The sequence below is a fragment of the Macaca mulatta genome, chromosome 3 (genome assembly GCF_049350105.2).
Source record: "Macaca mulatta isolate MMU2019108-1 chromosome 3, T2T-MMU8v2.0, whole genome shotgun sequence".
NCBI lineage: Eukaryota > Metazoa > Chordata > Mammalia > Primates > Cercopithecidae > Macaca > Macaca mulatta.
The window spans coordinates 48,430,096-48,448,360 of NC_133408.1; the positions used below are offsets into that span (position 1 = coordinate 48,430,096).

The window sequence follows — 18,265 nt, forward strand, 5'->3', positions numbered from 1 at the left end:
CGCGCCACTGCCCACCTCGGTCCTGAGCAGCGGCTTCTTTCCTCCACTTGGCAGGGGTGGGGTAGGGGCGCACAGCCGGCAGCCCTCCCCAGAACCCCTCCCCACCTCGCCCCTCTCCCTGGGGAGTCATTAGCCCCATTGCCACAGGGCTTAGAGATCCTCTCTGATACAGGCTGCTGGGGAAAAGGGAAGATAATGTGTCTCATTCCTCTTCACTGGGACGTGAAACAGACACAGAGGGTGACCAAAAGGTCCATTTTATTGTCATACAGTCATGGTCACCTTGACAAGGAGGGTGGCAGCGTGGCCAGGCACAGGAGGCAGCCAAGCAGAGCAGCACAGTAGCAAAACCAGAGCTGGGGCAAGTGGTGAAGCGGCGGTTGCCCCTCCTCCCCCACCTTGTCTACATTCTTCCACCTGCTGGTGTCCACCTCTGCCCACATCTTGGATCCCATCCCCAGCGAACCCCGAACTCACTGCCAACATTCTCCTAGCACCTATGCATTGCTCAAGCTAACATCATGACACAGAGTGAAGTTCTAGGTCATGCTCTAGGCTTGGGACACCTGGGTTCTTTTCACTGGGAGGCTCCTAGCTACTATGAATGACTTAGAAGTCACTTTGATCTTTCCCAGCCTTCTGTTTTCTCCCTCTGCCTTTGATGTGGGGAACCAGTATTGGAGACAGCGCTGTGCAGATGCAGCTGTTACTACTTGCAATTAAATAGAAGACTCTCAAAGTTCTAAAAGCATAAATGATCCAGAGGAAGGGAGTGGTGTCCAGAAATACCAGGAGGTGGGGATTCCAGTTGCACTAGAAGGCGGCCTGGTTGGAACCAGGAGACAGCCCCTATGCCAGGCTGAGGGACCTGCCCTCCACTGTACCAAACTCTCCAGCCAGAACCACACCACCCCCGCGCCCGGGTGAGCTGGGGCATGGGGGAGCCTGCGAAATAGCAACGTTGTGCAAAGCTGGAGGGAACCCCAGTGAGAGAGGCAGGCTCAGAAAGTGCATCACAAGATGAACAAGGACTCAAATGGGGGAGCAATCTAAATACATTTCATTTTACAGGATCTCTCTCTCTCTCTCTCTCTCTCTCTCTCTCTCTCTCTCTCTCGATTGCACACTAGGCTGGTGATAGGAAGAGAAACAGGGACAGAAAAATGGGCACTGTGATGTTAAGCATCGTAGAGATCCAGAGAGGATGAGGATGGGAGGCTAGAGAGAATTGGGGAGAGGGCACTGATCTCTGGCACTTGAGCGGGGGGAGGGGCTTGAGGTGGAGAGGGCAGTGCAGGGCCAGTTTTTAGGGCTTTAGAAAGGGCAGGAGGAAGAAAAGAAATGTGAATTGGCATCCCACACAATCCTGAGCGCTTCCACCCAGGAGGGGGCAGAAGGGAGAAGCCAGGAAAGGGGGAGTTCACGCCCAGGCTGAGGTAATGGAGAAGGAAGGAAGGACTCTGAAGCCTGTGCAGGGACCAGTTCTTTGGGAAAAGGGTGGATAATAGCAACTCAAGGCCCCCACCTCCACCCCACACCCAATAGTTGGCAAGTTCAGGTCAGGGAATGGGCAATGGTGTTTGGGGGAGCTAGAGGCAAGATAGTGAGGGGAAAAGGGACAGAGTAGGGGGACCTGCGCCGGTAACGGCAGGAGGGCAGGACTCAGAGGGGACTTCCCAGGGGATGCAGCGTCGGAAATGGCAGGAGAGAGGCTGGTGGGGGAAACTGTGGAAGGGGGCGAGTCCAAAGTACTTCTTTTTCCCATTCCCCGCCAGAGGAGAGGCCTCAGATGTCGGCCTCCAGCAGGTACTGTTCAGTATAACCCTTCACCAGCTCCAGCCCCAGCCCGGCCTGGCAGAAGTCAGCCAGCTGCGACCACAGCTGGGGCTCCAGGAAGAGCTGGCACATGACGTTGAGGCCGGCGAGGCGCGGGGCCTGGCGCTGCAGGTGCCACAGCAGCTGGCTCTGCACCTGCGCGCCGTCGCTGCCGAAGGCGTCGATGTTGAGATAGCGCCAAGTGCCGTCCCCTCCGTGCGGGATGGGGAAGGGGCGCGTGCACAGTGTGAGCACGCGCGGGCGCGCGCGGCTGTCCACGCGCCACTCCAGGCCCTTGGCCGCCAGCAGGCGCAGGTTGCTCTCGCTAGGCCGGTAGGGCTGCCAGTCCTGGATGATGGTCCCGCCCGGAAGCACTTCACGCTGCACGGAGGGCGACAGCAGGAGGCGTGCCACGTCGCCGCCTGCCTCGGACACGGCCTCGGTGGGCAGCGGTGAGAAGGTGCCGGAGGTCCGCAGAGCAGCCAGCCGCGCGCCCAGCCCGGCCAGCAGCGCGGACGCGTTGAATCGGACCAAAAGGATGCCCTGCGGGGGGCACGAGTGAGCGCGGGGCCGGCGCGGGAGGGCTAGCGAGCCCAGTGCCTCTCGGCAGGCATCTTCACTCCCAAGTTCACGGCCACAGGCTCCCACCTGCGTCCCTCCGGAGGAGCGACTGTGAGGGCTCCGGGCCGAGTAGGGTATGGGAAAGCCTGGGTTTCAAGGGTACCAGACAGGGACCAGGGTCACAGGCTCCCAATACGTGGATCCCCAAGAAGAGGTGGGATCAGTATGGAGTAGCCAGGGAACCGAGGGTGCGGGTCCCCGAGTCTCCAGGGACTTGAAAGCCAGGGAGGCCGATCAGTCAGTAGGATTGGAGAGGCGCAGAGGGAGGACAAAGGCTCAGAGGAGGATGCTTGGGTCCCTGAACAGAGGCAGGATCCTAGGGGAGGCAGGGTGCCCGAAGTTGGGAAGCGAGGACTAGGGTTTCAAGCTGGGAGTCGGGAGTTTGGCTTCCCCTGGGTCAAAAGGTCTGGTGAGGACTGGGAGTCCCAGGGCAAGGCTCAGGGGCCGCGCCACTCGGTAGAGCCCACAGAGAAGGCAAGCCCGTGTTCTGCTGGGGGTGGGGAGGGTCTCCTCGTGTGCCCCAGCAGAGAGGCCCAGCCATCGGAGTTCCCCGTCCTTCTCACCTGCTTGGTGATTAGGCGGTATTTCTTCAGCTCCCGGGGGCCCAGCTGGTCGTCCCGGGTGAGCCGTGCCACCTTGACCCCCGGGTGCTGTCGCTTGACCAGCTGCGAGCAGAAGCGCTGCAGCAGCCCGGCCACGCCCTTCCCGCGCTCCCAGGGCGCCACGCGCAGGCCCTCCACCAGCGCCGTCTCCCCGGCGTCGATCACGTTCACCGACTCCAGCGCGATCTGCGGACCGAGGCCGTTAGCCGGGGGCCCTCCCCGCCTCCGCCCCTGCCAGGGCTGTCGGCTCACTGGGCTCTCCACTTCCCACACGCTGAGCACTCCGTCGTCACCACTTGGGCACCAGGCCAGGCCTGAGTTGGCACGGCCCTTGGGCCTCAGATTACAGAGCCGGCAGAACAGTCAATCGCCAGGGCCTCGTCCATTTTTTTTTTTTTTTTTTTTTTTTTAATTTAGGACAGGGTCTCCTCACCCAGGCTGGAGCGCAGTGGTGCGATCACAGGTCACTACAGCCTCAAACTCCTGGGCTCAAGCGATGCCCCCCACCCCCAAGCCTTTCTAGTAGCTGGGACCACAGACACGCACCCCTACTCCCGGCTTTTTCTTTATTTTTATTTTTTAGAGCGGAGGTCTCCCATGTTGCCCAGGCTGGTCTGGAACTCTTAGCCTCAAGTGATCCTCCAGCCTCGGCCTCCCAAAGAGCTGGGGTTACAGGCGTGAGCCGACGCTCCCGGCCCCTTCTACCTTGTGAGATGCTCCAGCTCCGAGTGTGTCATGTCCTGGACCGCTAGCCACGCCCCTTCTCTGGCTCCTTCCGGGGGAGTTTACCACGCTCCACCTCCTCTTAGCTCCTCCCCCAGCCCAACTCTAAGCTCATCCTGCTCCCACTCTTAGCCTACCCTGTCTCTCCTGCTCCCCACCTCTTTTGCTTTTACCCCCAGAAAAATCCTCCAGTGGATCCTCAAACTTCCAAGTGCTCACCTGTCCCTCTGGTTCCTCTGCTTTAGGAGTCCTCCACCCCACCCTCACTGACATAGCCCCTGGATCCGCGCTGCAAGCCCTGCGCTTCCTCAGCATCCGGACGAAGGCTGGGGAGAAGCTCTCATCCTCCTCTTCCTAAGGTCCACGCACCCGCAGGTGGCTTCACCCCATGTCACCTGGGCCCTGCCCCCGGGCTCACCACGCCTCCGTTGCGCTTGGCCAGCACCACCGTGCGGTCGGGGTCCCGGAGCCAGCTGTGGTAGCGGCTGGGAAGGTAGTCCAGGCCGCCGTAGATGCCCCCCGAGATGGCCAGCACTTCCTCAAACTCCCGTTCCGTGGCTACCACGAAGTCCAATGGCTCGGCCTCAGCCTCAGGCCCCGATCTGGACCCAGGCTCGGCCCCCGACAACTCGGCCTTGGCCTCAGGCCCTGACTCGGCCCCCCGGGGCTCAGCCTCAGCCTCAGGCCCCCATCCGGACCTGGGCTCGGCCTCCACCTCCTGTGGCCGGGTTTCAGAGCTTGGCTCTGCATCTCGGGCAGCCTCCTTTTCTGGCTTAGTGACCTCTGAGGTGGCTGTGCCACAGCTGGCTTCCAGCTTCATGACCCTGCAGAAAAAAGAGAATGCAGCAGGTGGATCAGAGCCCTTCGTTTCCACATCTGGGCCCCTGCACACAAACGGTCCTAATGCCCCTTCCTACACAAATACCCTTTCTTTTTCTTTTCTTTTCTTTCTTTCTTTTATTTTTATTTATTTATTTATTTATTTATTTATTTTTTGAGATGGAGTCTCGTTCTGTCTCCCAGGCTGGAGTGCAGTGTCGCGATCTCGGCTCACTGCAATCTCTGCCTGCCAGTTTCAAACTATTCTCCTGCCTTCGCCTCTTGAGTTGCTGGGACTACAGGCACGGTGCCGCCATGCCTGGCTAATTTTTGTATTTTTAGTAGAGATGGAGTTTCACCATGTTGGCCAGGCTGGTCTTGAACCCCTGATTTCAGGTGATCTTCCCACCTCAGCTTCCCAAAGTGCTGGGATTACAGGCATGAACCACCACACCGGCCCCTTTCTTCACTTCTTCTTATTATTTTTAAATACAGATAGGGATCTCGCTATGTTGCCCAGGCTGGTCTCAAACTCCTGGGCTCAAGATCCTCCCACCTTGTCCTCCCACAGTGCTGGGATTACAGGTGTGAGCCACTGTACCTGGCCCACAAACACCCTTTCTTTTCTGCTGTCCACACAGACCCTGGGAATGGAGGGCTCCCAGCTCCCTCCCTCTTCCCACCAGTTTCCAGAAATCTCAGCTCTACCCACTCCACTTTTTTTTTTTTTTTTTTTTTTTTTTTGAGACGGAGTCTCGCTGTGTCGCCCAGGCTGGAGTGCAGTGGCCGGATCTCAGCTCACTGCAAGCTCTGCCTCCCGGGTTTTTACGCCATTCTCCTGCCTCAGCCTCCCGAGTAGCCGGGACTACAGGCGCCCGCCACCTCGCCCGGCTAGTTTTTTGTATTTTTTAGTAGAGACGGGGTTTCACCGTGTTAGTCAGGATGGTCTCGAACTCCTGACCTCGTGATCCGCCCGTCTCGGCCTCCCAAAGTGCTGGGATTACAGGCTTGAGCCACCACGCCCGGCCTACCCACTCCACTCTTACGGGATGCTCCCTAACAGTCAGAAACTTAGAACCCTGTGAGCTCCCCATAGACCAGCCCCAGATCTCCTCCAGGCCCAGCCGGCAACCAGGGACCCAGGCAAAAGAAAAAAGGCATTTGGGGGTAGTTAAAAAAAAAAACACAAAACACAAAACAAGAAGGCCGGGCACGAAGACTCATACCTGTACTCCCAGCACTTTGGGAGGCCAAGGCAGGTGGATTGGTTGAGTCACGGAGTTTAAGAACAGCCTGGGCAATATAGTGAGACTCTGTCTCTACAAAAAATACAAAAAAATTAGCCGGGCATGGTGGTGCGGTGGGCCTGTAGTCCCAGCTGCTCTGGAGGCTGAAGTGGGAGGATCATTTCAGCCAAGGAGGCAAAGGTTGCAGTGAGCCATGATCATACCACTGCACTCCCGCCTGTGTGACAGAGAGAAACCCTGTCTCAAAAAAAAAAAAAAAGAAAAGAAAAAGAAGGAAAAAAAAAGAGGCACACTCCTTCAAGGACCCCATAACCTCTCTAAGACCTCTGCAAGGACAACATGAGAAAGAAACTCCCCTCTGTACACAAGAAAGTTCCCAGAGAACAGTGGAGGATTCACCCCCACCCCCATTTCCTGCCACTGCCAGTTACAATCCCAGCCAGGGCAAAGGGAGGAGAGTGTAGACCCCAAATATCCTCCATATTGCTGCCCCAGTTCCCCATCCCCCCACCTCCACCTCTTGACATACACATTCAAATATAAGCAAGATAGACAGCTCCACTAGAAAATGTCAAGGCAGCCTAGCACGGTGGCTCAGCCAAGGTGGGTAGATCACCTGAGGTCAGAAGTTCGAGACCAGCCTGGCCAGCATGATGAAACACCATCTCTACCAAAAATACAAAAATTAGCCGAGCATAGTGGTGGATGCCTGTAAGCCCAGCTACTAGGGAGGCTGAGGAACAAGAGTCACTTGAAGCCAGGAGGTGGAGGTTGTAGTGAGCCTGAGCCAAGGTTGAGCCACTGCACTCCAGCCTGGGCAACAGAGACTCTGTCAAAAAAAAAAAAAAGAAAGAAAAAGAAAAAGAAAATGTCGAGCCATTCCTTCTAAGCCAATCAACCCCCACCCCCACCCTCCTTTCCTTCCTTCTGCCCCTCTTCCCCATAGGGAGACTTGGGCTCTGTCCACTCCAGGACTAGGAACCATTTGAAAAGGGTTCTGTCCGAGTTCCATCAAAACGAAAGAGAAAGCCCCCTAACCAAGTCCCAGCGACTTCTATTTCTGGGCCTGTCTCTTCCAGATCAGCCAAATCGACCAATCAAATCCCCCCTCTCTCTTTCAGCCAATGATAATGCTCACCTCAGATAACCTACATTAAGCCTCATTAACCAACATCCCAAGGGCACAAAGACCAGCTACTCTGTGGGGGTGATATTGACTTAACTGGAGTTTTATTTTGTTTTTTTTTTTGGTTTTTTTTTTGTTTTTTTTTTTTTTTACAAAAGCCTGACCTAGGTTCCTAGGTTTGGGGAAGGTTGACCAGCAGTGGGACCAAGGAGTGGTTTGCACTTCCAAGTCATAAACAGAGCTTGCCTAAACACGGTATGCTCGCTATACAAACCAAGCTTCAAGACAAGAGTTCCATCTCCCTCTTTGTTTTCTGATTCTTTCTCATCTGATTCCAATACCTGGAAGTTACCAGGATATGGAGCCAGAATTATCAGAGGAGAGGAGGAAGCCAAGCTCAGAGGATTTAGATCCCCTGCTGGGGTCATTAGAGACCATCAGTTTCAACCCATTGTTTTCACAATCAAGGAGATTACCCTTGATTTCACAATCAAGGAGATTAGCCTTGCCTGAGGTGACTCAGTCTGGGTAGAGCCAGGCTAAAAGTTAAGTTTCCTTGGCTTCCAGGCCAGGGGAGAAGACCTCTTATTATTATTGTTGTTGCTTTTTTGTTTATTTTATTTTATTCTTTGAGTCAGGGTCTTGCTCTGTCGCCCAGGCTGGAATGCAATGGCATCATCATAGCTCACTGCAGCCTCAACCTCCTGGGCTCAAGCGATCCTCCCACCTTAGCCTCCCGAGTAGCTGAGACTACAGGCGTGTGCCACTACACTTGGTTACTTTTTTAAATGTTTAATTTTTTTAGAGATGGGGTCCCACTATGTTGCCCAGGCTGGTCTTGAACTCCTGGGCTCAAGCGATCCTCCCACCTCCACTTCCCAAAGTGCTGGGATATTAGGTGCGAGCCACCATGCCCGGCCAAGATCTCTTTGTAGTGTATCTGGATCTCTGAACTCAGCCTGAAGAGCAAGGAGGGGAACTACTGGGTCCTTGAATAGGAGTTGAAGGGCCCAGGTGGGATAAGATGATGAAGAACCAGAGATGGAGTTGCTGGGAACTCCCTCACTGTCTGACCCACAAGGTCAGCAATCCCTATGCCAACACACAAGCCTCCACGCCTGGGACCAACCCAAGCCCCAGACCTCTTGCACCACACTCTGGGGACAATGCGACCCAAAGAAGAGCAAGTTAGCTTCTGACTCCATCTGCAGCTCCAGGCAACATGAAGCAGCTCTTCATGGCTCCCAGGAAAATGCAAGCTGGTGGTTCAGTGGTGCCTCCAGCAATACCCTCGCTGCCCCCAAAGGTGATGAGGTGTGAGCAACGGGTAGACTGGAACCCACCTGACTCATTCAAGACATTCGGCTCCAGTCTCCTTCCCTTGCTTACAGTGGGGAGACCTTTTCCAAATGGTATTTCTACATCTCAGATAAGGTTGTTTGTGGCAGGAGGTAAGGGTAGGGGTGGACATGGGGAGTTCCCAGAGTCACAGGGAAGGAAGAACTTTCCAACGCATCCCCCATCTTTCAACCTAGGCACCACCTCTACCCCATTCCCTTTTTGGGGACATGAACAAAGCTTCCCAGGTCCTTAAACCTTGGAGGAGGTGAGTAATAAAACAGGTCAGGGATTCCAGACCAAGCCAAACCTGTGGGCTGGCCTGTAACCCTTGCTTCACACGCTGACCGCTTCCTACCCTCCAGTCCAGCACCCTCTAGCCTGGTTCCATGGAACTCTTAACTCTCATCAGATGTCTAGGCAGAGGTGGAGGCAGCTGGTGAGTCCAGGGCACTGTCGGGGACGTAGTCCAGGTATCTCCTGGACCAAACACCCTCCTAAAAGAGGAACAGCATTTCTTGGCCCGGCAAGGTGGCTCATGCCTTTAATCCCCGCACTTTGGGAGGCTGAGGGAGGCGGATCATCTGAGGTCAGGAGCTGGAGACCAGCCTGACCAACATGGAGAAATCCTGTCTCTACTAAAAAAAAAAAAAAAAAATTAGCCTGGCGGCTGGCGCATTCCTGTAATCCCAGCTACTCAGGAGGCTGAGGCAGGAGAATCGCTTGAACCCGGGAGGCAGAGATTGTGGCGACCCGAGATTGTGCCATTGCACTCCAGCCTGAGCAACAAGAGTGAGATGCCGTCAAAAAAAAAAAAAGAGGGACAGCATTTCTTTCTTCATCCCTATCCCCACATCCTTGGGGACATTCTTTAAATCTCATAAATATGAATGATTGCTTTGGGGAGGGGGTGATCCGAGTCATAGCTGGGCATGATCGGAGTCAGAGCTGGGAATGCCGGGAGCCCACCCACCCGCACCCCACTCCCACCGCACCCCCACACACCTGAAATATCGATGCCCTTGAGGCTGATGGCTTCTTGACACTGGGGGAGGGAGCAGAGGGAGGGAAGGGAGAGCCCAGTCGCCGGGGAGGCGGAGACAAAGAAGGCGGCTGCACAAAGCGCCCAAAGATGAGAGCGAAAAGAACGGGAATGGAGGCAGAGAGCAAACAAAAGCAGACAGGAGATGCGGCCGCAGGGGACAGGCCGGGAGGCTTCCACACTGAATCACAGACATGACACCTCGTGACTCCGGGCCCAGCAGATTAAAAAAAAAAAAATCCTAGCACGCACCCCCTCCCCTGGGACACTGTAAATAGAAAGGAGCGTGACACACCCCCTTCGCCCCGGGGTGTGGAGGGCGGGGATCCGGGGGCGGAAGGGGTCAAGGGGAAAAGAAAGTCAGAAAAAAGGCTGGAAGAGAACAACCTTGGAAACAGAGACAAGAGAGAGGCGATGAAGTGGGGGCGGAAGGGAAGGCCTAGGGAGTGGGCAGAGGCAGGGGCTGAGGAAGTTGGCCCAGCGAATAGGGGTGGGGACCCCAGAGGGCCATAGTCGTGGAGGAGGGGGGCTGTCCTGGAGGGTCTTCCCGAGTGAGGGTCATCCCCCTGCCTCTATCCCGGAGTGGGGGCTTGGGCTTGGGCGAGAGGAAGACTGCGAAGGGAGCGGTCTGTTTGGCGAGGGTTCCCCTGGGCACCGGACCCTGGGGACAGGTGGGAGCGACATGGCAACAGAGGGGGGCGGGGGAGCCCTTCTGGACACCTGAAGCGCAGCCTCTGACTCAGTTTTCTGGGTCACCGGACTGGGAGGGGTGGGCAGAAGGGGGCGCAGCCCCTTGGTACCCCTGGGGGGCGGTGGCCTTCTGCTGCCCCATTCTGCGGTGAAGGAGCACGCTAGCCCCCTCCCAAGTCCCCAGGCCCGGCCGCCCCCCTACCTCGCCGGAGCCGGAGCTGGAGCCAGGGCCGAGATGCCGCAAAGCCAATCGGGGCGGGCGGCGGGCGCAGACACCCCCGGTGCCAAGCGAGAGGTCCCTTTGGAGCCCCCAAGAGTCAAAGGAGGATGATGCTCGGGGACTCCGCCGCGCTGTCGGAGCCCGACTCGAACGTCGAAGGTCAGCTCCGGGGCTGCGCCGCAGCACCGTTGGCGACGCGGGCCGGGGCGCCCAGCGGTTCAGGGGTTCGGGTGGCACGCGTGGCTCCCGCGGCGACGCTTCGGCGGCAGCTTAGAGGGGCGGAGACCCCGGCGACACGGGAGAAACCCGGGACGGATCCGGAGCGGACTCGTGCCCTGCTGGCGGGCCGGGGGTCGGGGTGCGCCCTGGGCAGCTGGGTGGCCTCAAGCCCTACTGCCGAGACTCCGCCCCGTATCCCGGCTGGGGAGTGGGACTGGGGATCGGGATGTCTCGGGTTTTGGTGGTGGTAATGCTGGAGTTGCTGGCTTAGTTATCTCCCCACCCCACGCCCAGCACCTCTGTTCTCTGTCTGGGGGGTCCCCCATTGCCCCGAAGTCCCCCTCCTCCAAGAGCCACCCCTCGATGAAATCTCCTGCCTCCATTGTAAGAGCGGCTGGGAAGGGGGACTCCGAGCCTTCGTCCCCGGAAACTGATCGAGGGAATCAGAAACCTTAGAACACCGGGAAGGCGAAGAGACATCAAGAGACAGAAGTTGAGAGGCTAAGGGAGGCCAAGACCTCTCCATCTTCTCACCACGGTGTGGGCGCCCGAGCACCCTGGTCCCCCAGGTGCACAAGGCCCCTCAGTCCACAAAGTACCCCGCGGGGCAGCAGGCAGAAAGACCTCCAGGTAGGCAGCGCACACTGTGGCACATTCACACAGACCTCTGCACGCAGGAGGCTCTGCACTCCATGCTGATCCTGGTAGCTGGGGAGGAAGAGGAAAGTGTGGAGTTGGGACCCGGGTGGGTGCAGCGCTGCCCCTGGCTCTAATAAGCTGGTGGCCCAGGCTCTTAACTCCTACAAGGTTCTCCATCCCACCTATAAAGTGAACTTAAGGCTGGGTGCGGTGGCTCACGCCTGTGATCCCAGCACTTTGGGAGGCCGAGGCGGGCGAATCACTTGAGGTCAGGAGTTGGAGATCAGCCTGGCCAACATGGTGGAACCCCGTATCTACTAAAAATACAAAAATTAGCCTGGCCTGGCCGGGCGCGGGGGCTCACCCCTGTAATTCCAGCACTCTGGCAGGCCGAGGTGGGCGGATCACCTAAGGTCAGGAGTTCAAGACCAGCATGGCCAACATGGCGAAACCCCGTTTCTACTAAAAATACAAAAATCAGCCGGGCACAGTGGCGTGCGCCTGTAATCCCAGCTACGCGGGAGGCTGACGCAGGAGAATCGCTTGAACCCAGGAGGCAGAGGCTGCAGTGCACCATTGCGCTCCAGCCTGGGCGGCAGAGCGAGAATCCAACTCAAAATAAAATAAAATAATAAATAAATAAAGTGAGATCAGAACACCTTCAGTTCTACCCTGTAAGGAACCAAGAAAGTGATGGACAAAGTAACTGTAAACTGGGTAATGGACATAGTAACTGATGGAAAGATGATGGGAAGTGATGGACGTAATAACTGTAAACTGCTTTGGAGATGCAGGGAAAAATGTTAAGGACTTTCAAGGTCTGCTGGAGTCCTCTCTCCAGGGGCTGCCCAGCTCTCATGCTCCCCCTACCCTCTCCCCCACCCTGAAATTCATTGTTCACTCATCTTATTCCATTTTTTTTTTCTTTTTTTTTTTTTACTTTCGGAGGTGATAACTTCATAGCCAGGCAAACTGACCCCATTGGATGTGCCAATGTGATAAGAAGGAAGGTCATGTTCCTGGAATCCCACATACAGGAATTCCAACCGAGGGTTAAAGGGCTAAACAGAAATAACACCAAGGGTTAAAGGGATGAGAATCAGGACTTCTAGGCTGAGGCAGGGCGAAAGGCAACTGACAAGTTATTTAACCTTTTGATAATAGGACTTCCCCCATTTCTGATTTCTGAAAGGGCTAACACACTGTGCGTCTCACCAAACTGCAGATTGCAGTTAAGGTGCCATATGCTTCACAGTGGGAAAGAACTTCAAAAAGTTACAGATTTCAAGGAAAAAATCACTAGTGGCCAAAGGGAGAGACCATCATATGCTAATCCCGCCCCTTTAGCCAGAAGCCACACCTTCCACCAACAGAAACTCTTGGATTGGTCCAACACTCACACACTTCCAGTTCCATCAGCCAATCAGAATCAAAAGTTTCCCAACGTTTCGACCCCTCCCCTTAATCCAAGCCACTCAGAAGCAACTAGTCGCTGTAAGTCCCGCCTCCAAACCGCTCACTGGACCAATGGAAAGCCATCTTGTTCCAGGCTTCATTCTCAGACATCTAGGAGAGCCAGTTTCCCTCTCAAAGAACAAGTGGCTTTCAGCTTCTTAAGTGTTCGGAGGATGCAGGGAGGCGGCCTACTCTGGGATGGAGGAGAGCTCTGGCTGAGAGGAGACAGCCCTGGAGTGGCTGGCCTCGGTTCCAGGACTACCCTCTACCCAGTACTGGTGGTGATGTGGTGAATGTTTACTAAGCACTGTAGCTGAATCTTCATAACGCTGTAGGGGAGGGGGGATTGTTTAGCCATTTTACAGAAGAGCAAAGTAGCTTCTGAGAAGGCTATGGACTAGATCCCATAGGATTTATTTTATTTTATTTTATTTTTATTTTTTATTTTGAGAAAGAGTCTCGCTCTGTCGCCCAGGCTGGAGTCCAGTGGCGCGATCTCGGCTCACTGCAGCCTACGCCTCCCGGGTTCAAGCGATTCTCTGGTCTCAGCTTCCTGAGTAGCTGCACCACCACGCCCAGCTAATTTTTTTTTTTTTTTTTTTTTTTTTTTTTTTTTTTTTGAGACGGAGTTTCACTCTTGTTGCCCAGGCTGGAGTGCAGTCTCTTGATCTTGGCTCACCGCAGCCTCCGCCTCCCGAGATCAAGAGATTCTCCTGCCTCAGCCTACCGAGTAGCTGAGATTACAGGTATGCGCCACCACGCCCGGCGAATTTTTGTATTTTTAGTAGAGACTGGGTTTCTCCATGTTTGTCAGGCTGGTTTTAAACTCCTAATCTCAGGTGATCCGCCCGCCTCGACCTCCCAAAGTGCTGGGATTACAGGCGTGAGCCACGGCACCTGGCCATGCCCAGCTAATTTTTGTATTTTTAGTAGAGACACGGTTTCACCATATTGGCCAGGCTGGTCTCAAACTCCTGACCATAAGTGATCCTCCTGGCTCAGGCCTGTAATGCCAACACTTTGGGAGGCCGAGGCAGGAGGATCTCTTGAGGCCAGGAGTTTGAGACCAGTCTGGGCAACATAGTGAGACCTTGTCTCTACCAAAAATAAAAAAATTAGCCGGGCACGGTGGCATGCACCTGTGGTCCCAGCTACTCAGGAGGCTGAGGCGGGAGGATCGCTAGCGCCCTGGAGTCTGGAGTTGCAATGAGCTCTGAAGGTGCCACTGGGTGACATCCTGGGTGACAGAGGGAGACACGTCTCTCTCTCTCCCCCCCCACACGTATGTGTATATATATATACACACGTGCATCTCTATGTATATGTATATATATGTGTATCTACGTGTGTGTATGTGTGCGTGTATATATATACATACATATATATACACATACATATATACATATATACACATACATATAGAGAGAGAGAGAGAGAGAGAATAAAGCACCAATCAAGTATTAGTGCCATTAATACTGGAGACAGGCTGGGTGACGTGGCTCACGCCTGTAATCCCAACACTTTGAGAGGCCAAGGCGTGTGGATCACTTGAGGTCAGGAGATCAAGACCAGCCTGGCCAACATAGCAAAACCCCTTCTCTACTAAAAATACAAAAATTAGCTGGGCATGGTGGCACGTGCCTGTAATCCCAGCTACTCTGGAGGCTGAGGCAGGATAATCACTTGAGCCCGGGATGTGGAGGTTGCAGTGAGTCAAAATGGTGCCACTGCACTCCAGCCTGGGCAACAGAGCGAGACTCAGTCTCAAAAAAAAGAAAAAAAAAATTTTTTTTAAGAGACAGGATCTTGGCCGGGTGCGGTGGCTCAAGCCTGTAATCCCAGCACTTTGGGAGGCCGAGACGGGCGGATCACGAGGTCAGGAGTTCGAGACCATCCTGGCTAACACGGTGAAACCCCGTCTCTACTAAAAAATACAAAAAACTAGCCGGGTGAGGTGGTGGGCGCCTGTAGTCCCGGCTACTCGGGAGGCTGAGGCAGGAGAAGGACGTAAAAACCCGGGAGGCGGAGCTTGCAGTGAGCTGAGATCCGGCCACTGCACTCCACCCTGGGCGACACAGCGAGACTCCGTCTCAAAAAAAAAAAAAAAAAAAAAAAAGAGACAGGATCTTGCTCTTTCACCTGGAGTGGAGTGTAGTGGCACAATCATAGCTCACTGCAACCTCAAACTCCTGGGCTCAAGAGATCTCCCACCTCAGCCCCCTGAGTAACTGAGACTACAGGCACATGTCACCACACCCAGCTAATTATTGTATTTTTTGTAGAGGCAGAGTCTTGCTATGTTGCCCAGGCTGGTCTTGAACTCCTAGCCTCAAGCCATCCTCCTGCCTTGGTCTCCCAAAGTGCTGGAATTACAGACATGAGCCACCTCTCCAAGCCATAATAAGCCACCTTGAATCTTCATACTCAGCAAGCTGAAAGCCTTGGCATCTCAGGATTCTGGTGAACACTTCTTCCTCTGGATTTTTGCTTTTGAGTGTTTTCCTCTTAGACCCTGCTTCTCCCTGTCCCACTGTGAAATCAATGCTAAGTCTTCTGCCATCCCCCTTAGCACACCCTATCCAGTGACCTCTCTCTCTCGACAATTCCCCAATCTACAAATCAAGTCTTGACCTCCCAGGCTGTCTCCAGCTATCTATGGAACATCTATGCTGTGATGACAGCAGTGAAATAAAAGATGTGAATGATTTACAGGAAATGACCTGGACCTGGATCCCTCATATGCTTTTTCTCTTTTTATTTTATCTTTTAAAGTTTTTGTAGACACGGGGTCTTGCTACATTGCCCAGGTTCGTCTCACACTCCTGGCTTCAAGTGATCCTCCCACCTTGGCCTCCCAAAGTTCTGGGATTACAGGCATGAGCCACCACCTCTGGCCAATACCTTGTATGCTTTACAACCTTCACAATCAGCTCCTCTTGCAGACAAAGGAAGGAGACCAGAGATGAAAGGGTTAAGTAATTGGCCCCAAGTCACAGAGCCAGTGAGCGCCTAAAAGGCTTACTCAGAATGATAGACTAACAGGAATCATCTAGATCATCCCACAAGGCAGATATCAGAGATGCCACACTTTCCTGGTGAGTCATGAAGTCACGGCTTTCTCAGTCTCAAAGAGGACATAGCACCCAACTTCCAGTAAAGATTAAATAAGGTAATGTGTGTAAAGTGCCTGGCAGAGCATTCCTGGCACAACATTTCAATTGACGGTAGGTATTATTATCCAGCCAACTGGAGCAGCAATTCTCACATGGGGTGTATAACAGCCTGTACTTTGGAATTCAGGCATAACTGAAGCCTCTTGTTTATTCTGCAGTCAGGACTGTCAGGGCTCGAGGAACACCCACAGGAGCTTCAGGAATCAGGCAAGAAGAGAAAGAGGGAAAATCACTACGCGTGATCATGAACTGTTTCATTTGATTTTTGGAGACAGGGTCTTGCTCTTCTGCCCACGCTGTAATGCAGTAGCACAAACACAGCTCACTGCAACCTCAACTCCCGGGCTCAAGCGATCTTCCCGTCTCAGCCTCCTGAGTAGTTGGCAGCACAGATGCACACCACCACGCCCTGCTAATTAAAAAAAAAAAAAAAAAAAAAATTTGTAGGGCCGGGCGCGGTGGCTCAAGCCTGTAATCCTAGCACTTTGGGAGGCCGAGACGGGCGGATCACGAGGTCAGGAGATCGAGACCATCCTGGCCAACATGGTGAAACCCCATCTCTACTAAAAAATACAAAAAACTAGCCGAGCGAGGTGGTGGGCGCCTGTAGTCCCAGCTATTCGGGAGGCTGAGGCAGGAGAATGGCGTAAACCCGGCAGGCGGAGCTTGCAGTGAGCCAAGATCCGGCTACTGCACTCCAGCCTGGGCGACAGAGCGAGACTCCGTCTCAAAAAAAAAAAAAAAAAAAATTTGGCCGGGCGCGGTGGCTCAAGCCTGTAATCCCAGCACTTTGGGAGGCCGAGACGGGCGGATCACGAGGTCAGGAGATCGAGACCATCCTGGTTAACATGGTGAAACCCCGTCTCTACTAAAAAAAAAATACAAAAAACTACCCGGGCAAGGTGGCGGACGCCTGTAGTCCCAGCTACTCGGGAGGCTGAGGCAGGAGAATGGCGTGAACCCGGGAGGCGGAGCTTGCAGTGAGCTGAGATCCGGCCACTGCACTCCAGCCTGGGTGACAGCGCGAGACTCCGTCTCAAAAAAAAAAAAAAAAAAAAAAAATTTTGTAGAGGCAGAGTCACACCCTGTTGCCCAGACTGGTCTTGAACTCCTGGGCTCAAGTGATCCTCTCGCCTCGGCCCAAAGTGCTGGGACTACAGATGTGAGCCACCGCACCCAGCTATAAACTATTTATTTATTTATTTATTTCTCTATTTCTCTATTTATTTATTTAACAGAGTTTCGCTCTTGTCGCCCAGGCTGGAGTGCAATGGCACTATCTTGACTCACTGCAACCTCTGCCTCCTGGGTTCAAGCAATTCTCCTGCCTCACCCTCCCAAGTAGCTGAAATTACAGGCATACACCACCACACCTGGCTAATTTTGTATTTTTAGTAGAGAAGGGGTTTCACCATGTTGGCCAGGCTGGTCTCAAACTCCTGACCTAAAGTGATCTGCCCACCTTGGCTTCCCGGCCTGTTTTTTTCTTCTTTTTGAGACAGTCTTCCTCTGTCCCTCTGTCCCTCTGTCGCCCAGGCTGGAGTGCGGTGGTGGTGGGATCTCAGTTCATGGCAACCTTTGCCTCCCGGGTTCAAGCGATTCTCCTGCCTTAGCCTCCTAAGTAGCTGGGATTACAGGCACCCGCCACACACCGAGCTATTTTTTTTTTTTAAGTAGGGACGGAGTTTCATCATATTGACCTCACATGTTTCATCACATTTAGTAGAGACAGGGTTTCATCATGTTAATCATCACCTGATCTCAAGTGATCCGCCTACCTGGGCCTCCCAAAATGCTGGTATTACAGGCATGAGCCACTGTGCACCCTGATTCCCAGTATCCTAATCCCAAAGCAGTCCACAGCCCAGCCTCACACTACACTTCTGAAGGTTAGAAGTGTGTGACTATTGTGCTTGGATGTACGTGAAGTTTCACATCTGTGCTCCCCCAGTCGTCAGCTTCCTGTTTCCCATGCACATAAACCAATACTGGCTACAATGTCTGCTCATTTATTCAGCAAGCATTATTGTCATCTTCTAAGGGCCTGGTTAATTCCACTTCTTACAAGTAGCTCACTTTAGCTGGCTATTAAACATACACTGTTTTGGGCCAGATGCGGGGGCTCACGCCTATAATCCCAGCACTTTGGGAGGCTGAGGCAGGTGGATCACGAGGTCAGGAGATCGAGACCATCCTGGCTAACATGGTGAAAACATGTCTCTACTAAAAATACAAAAAAAAATAATCCGGGTGCGGTGGCGGGCACCTGTAGTTCCAGCTACTCGGGAGGCTGAGGCAGGAGAATGGCGAGAGCCCAGGAGGCAGAACTTGCAGTGAGCCAAACTCGTACCACGGCACTCCAGCCTGGATGACAGAGTGAGACTCTGTCTCAAAAAATATATATATACAGTTTGATTTTTTATTATTTAATTTAATTTAATTAATTTTTTTTTTTTTTTGAGATGGAGTTTCACTCTTGTTGCCCAGGCTGGAGTGCAATGGCACCATCTTGGCTCACTGCAACCTCCGCATCCTG

At 53.9% G+C, this 18,265-nt stretch overlaps 1 protein-coding gene across 4 annotated transcripts; it reads right to left on the reverse strand.

Annotated features, from left to right (window-relative positions):
- Positions 1-241: 241 nt before the first annotated feature.
- On the reverse strand, positions 242-10,730 carry NAT16 (N-acetyltransferase 16 (putative)). 4 transcript variants are annotated; one of them, XM_077996521.1, is made up of 5 exons: positions 9,297-10,272; positions 5,807-5,899; positions 4,180-4,585; positions 3,000-3,224; positions 242-2,358 (listed from the first exon to the last, which is right to left on the reverse strand). In XM_077996521.1, exons 3-5 carry the CDS (start codon positions 4,579-4,581, stop codon positions 1,786-1,788), a joined length of 1,200 nt encoding a protein of 399 aa, XP_077852647.1. In that variant the 5' UTR covers positions 4,582-4,585; positions 5,807-5,899; positions 9,297-10,272; the 3' UTR covers positions 242-1,785. The 4 variants fall into 4 exon arrangements, with proteins under 4 accessions (XP_077852647.1, XP_077852648.1, XP_077852646.1 ...); XM_077996522.1 differs by having other exon boundaries at positions 10,226-10,271; XM_077996520.1 differs by lacking the exon at positions 5,807-5,899 and having other exon boundaries at positions 10,226-10,730.
- Positions 10,731-18,265: the final 7,535 nt, after the last annotated feature.

Coding starts and splice junctions, on each gene's coding strand:
- NAT16 (XM_028845617.2), bottom strand. CDS start 9,529: ATGTCTGTGATTCAGTGTGGAAGCCTCCCGGCCTGTCCCCTGCGGCCG. Junction 4,586..9,296: donor CAAGGGCATCGATATTTCAG/GTGTGTGGGGGT, acceptor TTTTTTCTGCAG/GGTCATGAAGCTGGAAGCCA. Junction 2,359..2,999: donor ACCGCCTAATCACCAAGCAG/GTGAGAAGGACG, acceptor TGCCCCCCGCAG/GGCATCCTTTTGGTCCGATT.